Source organism: Daucus carota, chromosome 1, assembly GCF_001625215.2.
Source record: "Daucus carota subsp. sativus chromosome 1, DH1 v3.0, whole genome shotgun sequence".
Classification (NCBI taxonomy): domain Eukaryota; kingdom Viridiplantae; phylum Streptophyta; class Magnoliopsida; order Apiales; family Apiaceae; genus Daucus; species Daucus carota.
Window position 1 is genome coordinate 27,982,879 of NC_030381.2, and position 14,554 is coordinate 27,997,432.

The following is a 14,554-nucleotide window of genomic DNA, read 5'->3' on the forward strand; positions in this document are numbered from 1 at the left end:
GCAAAATCTTTAAAAATTAAGAAAAACACATTTTAAAATAGAATGTATATAATATTGATGATATATCTTTTACATATTTTTTTTATCATCTTATATACGTAGAGTTAGATCAAAAATTAGTCATTGTGATCATGAAAAAAAAGAAAAATAAAACAAACAAATTAAAAAAGAGAGCATAACAATTTCTCTTTTGAATTTAGGTATATAATAGTTAAAGTATCTTAAAGTCTGTTTGACTGTTTGAAGTCTTTTTTGAATTTAAGTATTATATTATACTAGCTAAAATATTTTAGAATTCGCTTGACTGAGTTTAAAATTATAATTTTATGTGATAAACTCAGACTTCAAAATGTCCGTTTGAGTAGTTTTGACTTATTAAATAATTTGTGTGTTACTAAAAATATAATAATAAAAATAAAAATGACTTATGAAATTTATGACTTATAAATAATTTTTTATTAAAATAAAAGTTTAATAAAATTAAGTTACCGAAAAGATATATCAAACTAACTTCTGATTTCTAAGTCAATTTCCGACTTAATTCTGATTTTAAGTCGGTTTCTGACTTACTACACAAACATATATTTTTGATTCAAAATCAACAGCAGCTTTAAATCCCGAACTACGAACATGATCAGTTCAAGAGTTCGATTCATATATAAAATCAAACGGATAAATTCAAATTAATGAAATAATTACGATTTAATTATGATGGATCGATGAAATAAGAGGTTACGATCAGTTTAAGAGTTCGATTCCACTCAAATTTGGGAAAATTTCAAATTAAAAATAGAAAACATTCATCGATGTATTATTATTAATTGAAATTAATATAATATTTATTGTAATTAAATTTGTTACTAAAATATACAATTCGCTCAATTATATAAAAATATAGAAGTAATTTTTAATATATTATTTATATATACTTATTAAATTATCATCTTTAATTAAAAATTATATAATATGATTAAAATTAAATAATTTCATCAAACACAAATATAAAAGAATTTCATCAATAATTTCCTTCCTAATTCCTATTGAATCACGACACCACAAGAGGTGAGAAACCACCGTGACCATGGCAAAACAGGCGGAGTCCCCGCTGACCGGCGAGTTGACTCCGGCGAACTCCACCATCTGCGGGCAATGCAAATCAGAGTCAAGCCCCTTCCTCCACTACATAAAGCACCGCGGCCTCTTCCGCCGCCTCTGCACCACCTGTGTTCTCCGCTTCAACTCCCAGTCCTTCTGCCCCTCTTGCTTCTCTCTCTACAACCCCACCACCCCTCTCCAAGATTCCACCACCCCTTGTTCTAAATGCTACTCCATCTCTCATTCTTCGTGTATAGAAGGGTTGTCAAGCGGGTCCCAGGTAAATAACAACCCTAACAAACTCAATAACAAACCTAACAACCCTTCTATACCTTATGTGTGCCCGCTTTGTAATTCTCCGCCGGTCTTTCGGGTTACGAAGAATGAGGTGATTGATAAGAAGTCTGCGGCTGCGTTGCTGGCAGCTTCCAGGATTTCGTATGATTCAATGTGTAAGGCGAAGGCTGTGGCGAGAGCGGAGGTGGATAAGAGGGGGAAGGAGGCTTGGTCTACGAAGAAAAGGGCGAGGGATGCTATCGAGCATGTGGCGAGTATTCAGGAGAGGTTGAAGGTGGAGTCGAGGGGGGTGGGGTTTGGGGGGAATTTGAGTAGGATTGTGGGGAATGTTGGGGAGAGGAATTTGTTTGGGGATGGGGTTAGGGTGGATAGAGTTGATAGTTCCAGTGCGGTTTTAGCTTCGTTGAATGCGGTTGAGTTGAATGATAAGGAGCAGGAACAAAAAAGTGGCAAGGGGAATGTGTTGATGGGCGGTGGTTTGATGCCTGCTGGGGAGAATGGTGGAGTTAGTGGAATTGATGAGAAACCTAGTGCGGTCATGGGTCCTTATGTGCAAAATAATCATCCTAGAGATGGGAATGGTGGGTCGTATCAGTGATTTTTGTGTGCTGAATGCTATGGATTAGGTAAGCTTTCTATGCAACTATGTTGTGCGTGACTTTGTGCATGAGTTATCTTCAGATCAAGATTGTATTTTCCTTGTTTAATTGTAATGTGTATTTCAATATGAGTCTGTGTTTCAATCAAGATTGTGTCTTTTCTGTTTGTCAGTGATGTCTGTTTTCTATTACAACATGTGTTTCAGTCATTATTGTGGTTTGGTGATTTTTCTTTTGGTGTTCAGATCAAGAGTTTGTTTTGATGGTTTAGCAGTGATGTTTATTCAATGTGCATTCATGTGATCAAAATTGTTTTTTTATTAATTTGCTTGTAATGTCTATCACAACACGAGTTATGTGTTTGTGTCCCAATCAATATTATATTATTCTTGTTTACTAGTAATGTGTATTAACAACATGCTTCTTTGTGATCGAGATTGCATCTTTTTGGTTTTCTCATCATGTCTATCACAATATGACTTGTGTGTGCATGTGCATATGTGTTTTCAGAACAATATTGCATCTTTTTAATTTGGTGGTGATGTCTATTACAACATGAGTTGTCTGTGCATGTGCATGTGTGTGTCCACTGTTCAGATCAAGATTGTTTTTTTTTTATTTGCTCGTGATGTCCACTACAACATGAGTTGTGTATGCGTGTGCGTATGTGTGTTCAGATAAAGACTATGTTTTGAAGTTTACTTTTCTACTATTTTTTTACTCGTGTGTTTACTGAAAATATTTTTTGCAGTGTACTAGTGATGTCTATTATAATACATGTGTGTCTCTACGGGTGCGTTTGTAATTGAGCTTGTGCTTTTCTTGTTTCTTAGTGCTCTGTTACGTGTTTTCCCATGTTTGTACGGAAGATTGTGTTTTTGTAGTTTACTAATGATGTCTATAAGAGCAGGGGGGAAGGGGATGTGCTGAAGCCTAAAACATATTCACTTATAAAAGCGATACTCAATTTTGAACTGATAGTTAATGCAGGACAGATTTAAGAACACTGTTTTTTAATATGTTGATATTTGACTATAGTTCGTGAAATTTTGAAATTCATGCGATAATAATGAATTTGTTAGAAACTTTAAGAAAATCAGCTTGAATATCTGCAAGATTACATCTTACAATCTGTTAGGATACATAAATTATTCTTAATCAATTAATGTTTTCCTAAAAGCTGAACTATATATACGCGCCTATCGAATTTTGCTAAATAAGTAATCTTTAAATGAGAACGTTTTCTTTAATTATTTGAGCGTTTATATTATTGATTCTAAACATACAAACAAAAAATTTTATTATTATATTTTAATATATTTTAATCAAACAAACCACAATTTACGTTGAAATTATACTATAATTATATATAATTAGTAAAAAATATACTAAAGCTTATAATTACTAATGAAGACATCATGTCAAATATTAAAAGTAATATGTACATCTCACAGTTATAAATAATATTTATTATACATTGTTATACAAATGTTATTTATTTATTTAACGAGAATAATCAATCAATGAAATGGTCACATTCCTTCTTAATTTCTATTGAATCAATGACACCTCAAGAAGTCAAAAACCACCATAATGATTGCGGTCAATGCAAGTCAGAATCGAGTCCATTCCTCCACTACATAAAGCTGGTGAGGAAGCTGAGGTGGAGAAAAGGGGTAAAGAGGCTTGGTCTGTGAAGAAAAGCGCTACTATTGAGCATGTGGTGAGTATTGAGGAGAGGTTAATGGAGGAGTCAGGAGGGGTGAGTGATAGTTTGGGTTTTGGGGGAAATTCGAGTAGGGTTGTGGGGAATGTTGGGGAGAGGAATTTATTTGGGGATGGGGTCGGGATTGATAGAGTTGATGGTTCGAGTGCAGTTTTTGCGTCCAAGATTGTGGCTGAATTGAATGATAAGGAGAAGGAACGAAAAAGTGGCAAGGAAAATGTGTTGATGGGTGTTGGTTTGATGCCTGTTGGAGGCAATGGCGGGGTTGGTGTAAGTGGAGGTGATGTTTTTGTTCGTCAGCTGGTGGTTCCAGTTGCTGATGAGACACCTATAGCTTTTATGAGTCCATATGTGCAAAATAATCATCTCAGAGATGAGAATGGTGGTTCATATCAGTGATTTTCATGTGTCAAAAGTTATGGATTAGGTGAACAAGCTATGCAACTATGTTGTGTGTGACCGTGTCTATGAGTTTATCTTCAGATCAAGATTGTATTCTCTGGCTTGATTGTGATATGTATTACAGTATGAGTCTGTATTTAATCAAGATTGTGTCTTTTTCGTTTACCAGTGATGTTTGTTCTCTACTACAACATGTGATCAAGATTGTGGTTTTGTAATTTTGCTCCTGATTGTTCTATTACAGCTTGAGTAATGCATGTTTGTGTTTAGATCAAGAGTTTGTTTTTATGGTTTAGCAGTGGTGTTTATTACAATGTGCATTCATGCGATCAAAATTGATTTTTTATTAGTTTTGCTGTGATACTATTACAACATGAGTTATGTGTTTGTGTCCCAGTCAATATTGTATACTTCTTGTTTAATAGTGATGTCTATAACAACGTGTATTTCTGTGATCAAGATTGCATCTTCTTAGTTTTCTTGTGATGTCCATTACAACATGACTTGTGTGTGCATGTGTGTTCAGGAGAAGATTGTGTCTTTTTAATTTTCTTGTTTATTATGATGCCCTTGTCTTTGCGCACGCAGAAAATGTGCTGAATCTTATTCACTTCATTCAATAAATTTTTTATTTTAGATAGCTTGTATTTTAATAGAAAAGAGAAACCAAGTGAGAAAGTGAAAATTCTATTGCTTAAAGAGTCGAAGCTGTAGCCTGTCTACTTTGAAACCCTAGCAATTAAGCAAGTGTAGTAGCAGACTGTAGGGAGGTCACTAGTACAAGGCTCTAACGATTTGTGGTTTAATTTGCAGGTGGCTTTGTTCTTGAAAGTCTAGTTTGCTGGTCAATGGGTTTTCATGATCAATGGAAGCAAAGTAGTTGATGCTTTCCGTGGGTTGGTCTTTGCCGACGTAGTTGGTTAGAGTTTCTCAGTTGATCTAGTAGAATGTCAAGTTATTAAACTACGTTTCTAATGTTTTTCTTTGTTTATGTTTTTAATGTTTTCATGTCAACTTCCAAATTTATTATGATGTATAGATTCGGTGAATAGTTTGTTTTACTTTGTGCAGCAGTTGAACCATGGTTTGAAATCCTGAAAAATTAAATATCATTGGAACTATCACTGATGTCTTTTGATTTTTATTTAACTAATTTTGCCGGTATAGTTTTTTGGAGTCTTTAAGCTGCTAATATTTTGGAATCAATGCCCTGCAAACTTAGAAAGTAGGCTGATTGCTTTTGCACAATAGCTGTAAACTAGTCCTTCTAGATTAACTGCATTACTGGGCGGCTATAATCCGTGAATTATACTCTGACATACGTTTGTATGTCACCATGCTTTGAACATATAACAGTTGTATGTTGAAGATTTTTTTGACACTATGAGATGCTAGAATCAGCAATTAGAGAGCTTGAGAGTAAAATTTAGGAGAATTTGCTTGTTTAACAGATATTTTTTAAACTGCTAACCAAACGCACGCAAACAGGTGCTAGTTTAGAGAGCAATGGAATTATGGAGATGCTGTTGGAGTTAAATCTTAAATCGGTCCGGTTTGCATTTTGAACTGTGAAATAGAATTATGATTCCAGTGAAACGAAGAAAAATGCTACTTACTAAATTAATTTCTGTAGATATTTTTTTTCATGCCATACCAACATACCATACTCAGCTGAAGACCCAAAATTCATTACAATCCTGTTCAACTTGTTGAAGGCCAAAACCATGGTACACAATATCTAGTATTCCACACACAAAAAAGGTTAAATTTTAAAATATGATAACCTGCATGAAATTTGATAACCCGACCCGACCCGCAACCCGATTTACTGAGACGAAACCCGAAAGTGATCCGAAAATCACCCGATTAACCCGAAATGGACCTGAAATTGAATGTAAGTTCACTGACATTTGCGGGCTCAAAAGGCTGCCTAATAGCTCTGAAGACTCAGATAAGGTCTCTTGATATTTCTAAAAAGAGAAATTATAAGATACAAGGCAATGGAAATAATAGCAGACACTCAGAGCACCATCCAACATCTTGATGTACCACATTTCACAACGAGATGTAAGAATGAGTTCTTTCAAATATCCAAGACAAACGACAAATAACCAAGATTGATGGTTAAGAAAGTACATATTTAATCTCATGTCAAGTAAATTTTGTTCCAAAGGGTGATCTCTGCTACATTCTTATAACACTGTTTCTGGCTCAATTTACTTTAGGGGGCAATTTAAAACTAAAGGGAAATTCTGGTGGTGCTCAATGGTTAGCCCAGGTAACACCGGGTGGTTACATGCAAACCTCCTAATGAAGAGACTCTATCGTCTTAGTTTACCCCTTCAACATATAATTACACTATCCATTTAGTACCACTCAACTAACCTGCCATTACAATCTTGTGCAAATCTCAAGTGAGACTTCTTGGTGGAATGTCATGCCCAAAGGTAAAACATAATGAGAACTTATTTTTTACTGTACCACTGCCACAGGCAACTATAGGTTCACCGTTCATGTAAAGCTTGAAACTTTTACAATTTACATAGACATACTAATGGTATCAACAATCTTGACTTAAAAACATGGTTGATTGGTGATTCTTAAATAACTAATTTGAATTCTTGGTGACTGTATCCTATACCTCAGGTTTAACCTTAACATCCCCATTTGGTAACATACTTTGCGCTTGGGCAACCCATTTAGCTTCCTGCATAAGAATTCAAAAACTCAATTGAAACTACATAAAATGGCAGCAAAAAACAAGTGGGGATGACTATCCCGCCAAGAACAAAAAGAAAACCCACAAACACTTGCTGACTATCTAGCGAGGTGAAATGTACAAGTAAATGATCAAGCTTTCTATACAATTCAATTTTTACTGCACATTGTGGAGAAATGCAAATAGTGACTAGAGTCCTATATGATGTAAATGTAAAGTCTCACGCTACAAATCCAACACACAAGATGGACAACAAATATCACCCAATGTGCACACATAAAGATGACATGAAGATATATACAGAAACCATTAGTGCATTGTAAGAATTAGCAGTAATATTAACTTACAGCAGCAGATGCAAAACGTATCTCTCGATAAGTTTCCACTTCATCAGGAAATGATTGGTCAAGCTCTTCAAGAAGATGCTTTCTCAAACCCTATAGAACACATAGTGAAGCAATCAGACATACTCAAAATATTAGTACAAATTTTGATGTCAGGGAACAGATCTAAGTAGGCAACCTTAGAACTCAACAAACAAAGTCTAGTAAAAGTCAATCCTACAACAGATATATACAAGAACTACAACAATAGTCGGCCAAAAAGAGTTGAAGTATTTAATCTACAACTAGATACTAAAAGAACCAAATTATCATATGCAAATGTACATATTATTAAATAATATTTGACAGAGGGTATCTGTAATATCTAGTATAGTGTACACCACTTTAAATAATTCGTAAGATAAATAATTACATAACACATGAAGAAACTATTGTTCACACACTATAAATGTATATAAGTCGCCACCTTGTTGTTAAAAGTGCAAAGCAATATTAGATCGCACAGCACAGATGGAGCAATACCAACTGAACGTAAGCATTCAATACAAGTGCATAAACTCAGTGCAACAAATACGCACGGCTCAACAGAAAATTGGTAGAATCCAAAAAGAAAAAATTACTGTAATCGACACTAAAAGATCATATTTGAACTCTGAACATCAATAATATATATTTGGGCCGCCCGAGAGATCTTAACAGTAACAGCATGAAAAGAAGAATAAAAGACTGAAAATAGGAAAGAATTAAGATATAAACAGAAGATACATAATGATAAAGAGAAAAGAAGAGGAAGGGTCAAAGAAACGAACCCATAAGCAGCAACCACAAATCAACAGAGAATTCAAATCAGTCATTGATAAAGATGAGGGATTATATATGATAAAGAATTAACAAGCCCTTGTCTAGTGCAATTAGTTGTTGCATCTCTTGTTATTATAATTCATAAATACAAGTTTATTTCGACTCTTTCCACTATGAAGCATGAGTGCAGTGCGAGTGTGGGTGCAGAGATACATGCATATTTAAATTCGGGAAAATCAAGCGTACGGGAATTCAGGTGCAGGGGAGTTCAGCAAATATTAAAATATTAAAAATATGTGTTATATATATAATTATTCAGCAAAATCAAGAAGTATCAATAAAATTTATCTTATAACAACTACATTAAATATTAACTTATTAACTATAATTTTGAAAAATCAAAGTGTAAAAAAAAAAAGAGTAGTAAATTCCACTTTGCACCCAGTATCATAGGGTGTTTTTGTGATTTGGCCTCATTGTTTAAAACATTGCATGTTGCAACCTAAGTTTGTGGTCTCTCACATTTTGCACCCCTTCGACCGTTTTTCATCCAAATCATCGTTAAACTTGCATAATTGAGACTATATAATTTAACGAAAATTATTAGCCCTAAACCCCTTTAATTTCATAAAAGTTGAACAAACACACCCACAAAATCGCAAACACAGCCCCAAAACCGTAAACACCCCAAATCCAGTTCACCTCCAAATCGAAAGCACACCCAAATCACAGTACCAATTTTGAGCAACAAACTCATATTCTCACTATACCCAAACGATGAAAACAACCACTACATTCCTCCTCCAACTTAGCACCTCGTGTTGTCTCTAAACACACACATACACACATATTAAGGTTCCTGACATTCTACTTGAAATGGACAAAAAACAAGGCTTCTTCTCAAACTAAGACGATGTCATCCGAAACTTATCTCCTGCAAGGTCACGCTCCAAGAGTCCGGGTTTGAGGGAGACATTGATGCCTTGAAAGAGGGTCCAAATTCGTATGGAGGTGAAATGGGGGATTCCTAATGGGTCAGATTGGGTCGGTGGATGATGGGTCAGCTCTCTCAAACCCCAACTATGAACCCCAATGTGCTTAAATGATCTGATCTCAGATTGTTGCTTGGTTTTATGGTGTGTTTTGAGTTTGAAACAGCTGCACAAATCATGAAGAACAAGAATGCCAGTAGAGATGCAGACAATGGTAGATTTGTGCTCTGGTAGATGAATCCGGATATGTGGTATGTAGAGCTTGCAGTCGGGGAAAGTAAGGTTCAAGCAGGTTGTAATGGGAAGCTTGTTTGGAGGCATACTCCTTGGCTTGGTACTCATACTGCCAAATGTCCTGTTAGTATATAAAGGAAATAATATTACCATTAAAATTATGTAATCTCAAGTATGCCCTTGCCCTCTGTTAAGTGTTAACTTTAACAATGATTTGAATGGGAAACGGTCAAAGGGGTGCAAAATGTGAGAGACAAAAAATTTAGGGTGCAAATGACATGTTTTAAAGAGTGAGACCAAATCGCAAAAACACGTTAAGATACTGGGTGCAAAGTGGAATTTACTCAAAAAAGAGTCGAACATGGACACACTGTCCATATATACACAGACAAGATACATGAGTTTGTAATAATGCATACACCGATGTACACAAATAAGGCCACTACATACACATACATGATACAATCTGAATCGTCACACATACATATATAAATATACAAATCAGTTACATGCGAGAAGACGACGGCTGAGTACAAGAAGAGAACCTTCCTCTTGATATGTAAGTGTGTCGTTTAATTAGGGCTCCATCGATTTGTGGATATAAAGTCAAAAAAATAATTAATTTGACCGAAAAATTATGATATTTACCCCTTATGGCCCTATCCCTTCCCCAGATCCCCCGCCAAATCCTCCCCCCCAAGAAAAAAAGGTGATACGCCGCAGTACGCGCCCTGCCTCAACTGTACGACGTATGCACCTGATGAAAACTGTGGTACCAACCAACCATACCCGTGCTACCCACCATTTTGACAACACTAAATCTAGTAAGACTAGCCCTTCAATTTTATTGTTGATATTATTTATGAGCTCTACAACTATTACGTTTCTATGCACAGAACTATCTTTAATGAGACTTTCCCTTCAATTTGCTCATTGCAATTGTGCTACTGGTTGGCTTTATGCTTCTGCATATATTACGAGTAAATTGCAAAGCACAAATTCCTAGATTAGATACCAAAAAAACACCTTAATTATCAGCCAAATTCACTTCAATTATTATCCCACAATTGAATAGTTCAGTAAACTAAAAGATGACGTCTAAATGGAGAGAGAACCTCCCTCTTCATATGTAAGTGTGTAGTTTAATTAGGGCTCCAATAACTTGGGAATATGATCACCCACAAATCCCCACCGTGAAATATTGTGATACGCCAGGTTGTGCACTCAATACGCACCCACACTCAGCATGTACCCTGCCTCAACAGTATGACGTATGGCGCCCGGTTCGCACTGCGGTACCAAGTTACCAACCAACCGTACCCTTGCTACCCACCTTTTTGATAACTCTAACTTTAATGAGACTTGCTCTGTAAGTTTATATGTACATAACTATCTTTAATGAGACTTGCCCTTCAATTTGCTCATTGCAATTGCCTTTATGCTTCTTGGTATATTAGGAGCAATTGCAAAGCACAAATTTCTAGCCTTGATCCCAAAAAACACCTAATTATTAGCCAAATTCACTTCAATCAAGTATCCCGCGACAGAATACTTCAGTAAACTTTGCAATATAATCTGTAAAGAGTAGTTCCACATTAGAACACTAATTTGTCCAAACTCCAACCAAGACATTAAGTACAAAATACATACTTAGATAATTGGAAAATTTGATCAAGACACTAAACTTATTGCAAAATACATAATGCATTCCCTTATGAAGAGCAAAGCCAAATATACAAAAATCACATACATTACCAGTGCAAGGAACATGACAATTACCTTTAACGCATCAGCCATGCCTTTGGTAATCTGATTTTTGGCAATACATTTATTCAACACATCCCTCGTAAACTCATCCGGATTCTTCCCATCATCAATCAAACTACCAATCACACAAATTAATCAAAACCCTTACACCAAAACCCGATAAACAAAATTTTCCAACAAAACCTACTTACTTGAACACTTCCATAGGCACATCAATGTTGCACTTCTCCGGCAATTTCGACATGTTATCTAGTTCTAACACAAGGTTGTTCCTGCCAAACTTATCGTATGAACAGATATTTAATTAAATCAGACAGATGGGGTGAGAGAACTCAAAAACAATTACATACAGGCGTTGAAGGAGACGCGGTTGAGAAGCGAGATTGAAAGAAGAGACGGTGAGATTTAGCTGGTGAAGCAATCCCAGGGATTTTTGAATTGAATTGATGGTTTCATCTAGGTTTTTAGGATCTTGTGAGGATGTTGCTGCTGTTGTTTCGGTGGGTGAAACGACGCCGTTGCCGCCAGAGGGTGCCAGGGAGTCCATTGCAGTTGATGTCGAGCTTCTGGTTTCTGAGTTGTCCGATTAATTAGGCCTTGCCGCTGAATTTAGTCCATACCAGACAAGGTAACAAAAACACCTTTTAAAACCTTCTTTCTTGTATTCCAGCCCATGGCTTCGCAAGCAGAAAGCTTATGGGATATTATTTTAGCTTCCAATTGCAAAGATTTCATCTGTCAAAACTATTACCCTTTTGTATTTCTTATGGTTTTCATATGTATTTCTTGGCTCTCTGTCTTTTATCTTTTAGAGCAAGTCCAATGGTGGTGTTAAAGTAGGTGCTATTGCTATAATATAGCATCCAAGCAAAAAATTCAACTCCAATGGGATGCTAAACTTGAATGTAAAATAGCAAAATGCTATACTTGGTTCTATATATAGAACCAACTATCGATGGTGCTATAATTGCCACATAAGCATGCAAGTGACAAAATATATTAATAAAGTAATAGTGACAAATATAGTTATGTACTTAAAGATTATGTAATTAGAATATAGCTTTATTTGGATATGTTTGGTGCTATTTTGCATTTACCATTGGACCATAAGTTCTATTTTAGCACCAAAAATCACTTTTTGGTTTCAAATTATAACAATAGCTACATCTATTTTAACATCACCATTGGACTTGCTCTTAGACTTACCCGGGTGGCCCTGCATGGGAAAACACTACTTGTGGTCCAAATATTGCCGGAATCCGATACATCTAGCAGCCATGGCAAAGGTGTTGAAAGCAAGACGGCTCATGGCTTCGATTGATATTTGACTTTTTGATCTATATATTAAGGTGTAAATAAAAAAGTAGTGACAATTAACATAAAATTTTCAATTTTTATATCAAATTAAAGTTTGGAGATTTTATTTGATACAAATGGTATATATTAAAGTATTTTTTGGGGTTGCTGTTGCAGACAGTAACAGCAGCTTTTTGTTAAAAAACAGGTGCAACACAGTTTGATGAATTTAAAAACAGCTTTTCAGCTAAAAAATGTTTTTAGAAAAAACAAGTGCTCTCATGCTTTTAGAAAAACCTGCTTTTAGCTTTTGCAGAAAGCTATTAGAGATTTTATCATCAAACCTCATCAAAAATATTATTATTTTTATATTATAATTTAAAATAAGTAAATATTAAAAAAATTATCAAACAATTATCTGATTTCTATAACAACACTCACATCAATTTTTAACAGCCCTTGGCCCTTTGGTACCAGAACTCAAGTTTGGGTATGGACCCTCTAGGTTGAAACACGGCGTTTGCTGTATCCGATTGTCTATAGCTTGGAGTAAGGATGAACAGAGACTCGAGGGAAAATAATAGCACCAATTTTTTCTAGTGTGTAGGTTCAAATACACTTTAAACTTCTTTAGTGCTTTGAATGTTGTATGAGTTGTAAATGCTGTATGATCTGACTGTTTTTTTTATATAAAATGAATTCATAGTCTGGATGAAAAGTAACTTACTGTCATAAACCCTACGTCCTCTTGTGGTGCTAACAGACTTTACGATTCATTACAGTAAAGAGCTGTGGTTCTGAGCCTCCAGTATCCGATGTCTGAGTTTCAGAATCAGATTTTTCCTGGCATAGGCAGCTCAGGGGCCGCAGCGAGGCTTAGCCTTCACAGGTGGAGGCTTCAGAGACGCAGACTGCGGTTAGGTTTCTGGTTTTGGAGGAGTTGATGGTGGTTTTGGCTAATGGCTCAACTTTAAGCCATCTCCCACGGCCTAGTCTCGTGCCTGGCACTCGTAAAACCCTAACGTTATAAGTTACATATTCGGATATAACTTGATATGATAGATATTAGTAGACTATACGATGATAGTTACATGGTCAATGTATGTGCTCTCAACAATGGATCCTTTGAAATATGAAGAGCATTTCGAATGAATTTCATATTGCGAAACAGAGGAGATGGTTGATAATTTACACGCGACTGTTGCGGAAGTTAAAGCTTTCAATAACTTGGCTCAACTACCTAGCTGCCTAACATTTACTCATCTATTCAAACATCTTTGATTTTGTGGATTGCAGTGCAGTTATTGACAAGCAAGTACATAATAATAGAAATGTTTCATGTGTGTTCTTGCTGGGAGAAAGTAGTAATAAGTTTTCGTCATAATTACATGCCACGAGGAACCCTAGCTACTGTTAATAGGAAGTTTATTTCCCTATATAAGTGGAGCTTGATGCAGAACTAATCTTCATTATATCACAAAGAAACACACACACAGAGGGAGAGAGAGATAAAGAGAGAGGGAGAGAGAGATGGAAAGAGTTGGTTGCAAGCTGTTGGTGGTGGTGAGTGTTCTTGTTGTGATACTGGGATGGGAGGGTGTTGAAGGGGGGAGGAGGATGCCGATGAAGGAGAAACTCGACGAGGAAGTTGATCAGCCAGAAGACTACAGCGGAAGTTTTAGCGGGACTCTGCCTGGTCCAATGACCGGAACCTTTCATAGCCCTGGCTACACTCTCGACTTTCCTACCCCTGGTTTAACCACCGGAACTCTTCCTACCCCTATCTTAGGCTCCGGCTCTCCAACCTTCTGTGGCTTTCCTGGAGTCATGTGCACCCCTCCGACAACTCCAGTTGTGCCTGCATCACTTGGTGGCCGTACTGGCTCACCATGATCAGACTTGGAAAGCGAGTTTTAGTCACCGGTCTTTAGTCCGTAACTAGTAGTATTTCTATTCTGAAGTCTTGTTATGGTTAGGGTACGTTAATCAGTGTTGTTAAGGGTTTGAGTGTAACGATTAGCTGCTTCGTGCTTAACTATCTTGTATTTATGTTCTTGAAAAGCTTGTTATGAACTGGTTGATTGCTTATTTTAGGTGCATAAGGAAGATCAAACAGAAAGCGGAAACTAATGCAGTAGACCTAAAGACGAAAAAATTGGACTCAAACTACACACTTCTATAAAAAACAGTAGTCTAACATTCAATCTATCTCTATGCAATGTGACAATGTCATTTCACCCAACCAAACATGGCCATTAGTCCAATATCTATGCACGAACTAA

At 36.1% G+C, this 14,554-nt stretch overlaps 2 protein-coding genes across 4 annotated transcripts; one reads left to right on the forward strand and one right to left on the reverse strand.

The window, feature by feature from the left end:
• Nucleotides 1-1,014: 1,014 nt before the first annotated feature.
• On the forward strand, nucleotides 1,015-5,268 carry LOC108197744 (uncharacterized). 2 transcript variants are annotated; one of them, XM_064094783.1, is made up of 2 exons: nucleotides 1,015-2,018; nucleotides 2,743-2,881. In XM_064094783.1, exon 1 carries the CDS (start codon nucleotides 1,082-1,084, stop codon nucleotides 1,988-1,990), a length of 909 nt encoding a protein of 302 aa, XP_063950853.1. In that variant the 5' UTR covers nucleotides 1,015-1,081; the 3' UTR covers nucleotides 1,991-2,018; nucleotides 2,743-2,881. The 2 variants fall into 2 exon arrangements, with proteins under 2 accessions (XP_063950853.1, XP_017220962.1); XM_017365473.2 differs by lacking the exon at nucleotides 2,743-2,881 and adding an exon at nucleotides 4,933-5,268 and having other exon boundaries at nucleotides 1,016-2,018.
• A 1,306-nt stretch (nucleotides 5,269-6,574) lies between these two features.
• On the reverse strand, nucleotides 6,575-11,727 carry LOC108209214 (mediator of RNA polymerase II transcription subunit 10b-like). 2 transcript variants are annotated; one of them, XM_017380026.2, is made up of 5 exons: nucleotides 11,327-11,727; nucleotides 11,168-11,248; nucleotides 10,989-11,091; nucleotides 7,186-7,275; nucleotides 6,575-6,826 (listed from the first exon to the last, which is right to left on the reverse strand). In XM_017380026.2, the coding sequence occupies exons 1-5, from the start codon at nucleotides 11,521-11,523 to the stop codon at nucleotides 6,755-6,757; spliced, it is 543 nt and encodes a 180-aa protein (XP_017235515.1). In that variant the 5' UTR covers nucleotides 11,524-11,727; the 3' UTR covers nucleotides 6,575-6,754. The 2 variants fall into 2 exon arrangements, with proteins under 2 accessions (XP_017235515.1, XP_017235507.1); XM_017380018.2 differs by lacking the exons at nucleotides 6,575-6,826; nucleotides 7,186-7,275 and adding an exon at nucleotides 9,026-9,330 and having other exon boundaries at nucleotides 11,327-11,662.
• Nucleotides 11,728-14,554: the final 2,827 nt, after the last annotated feature.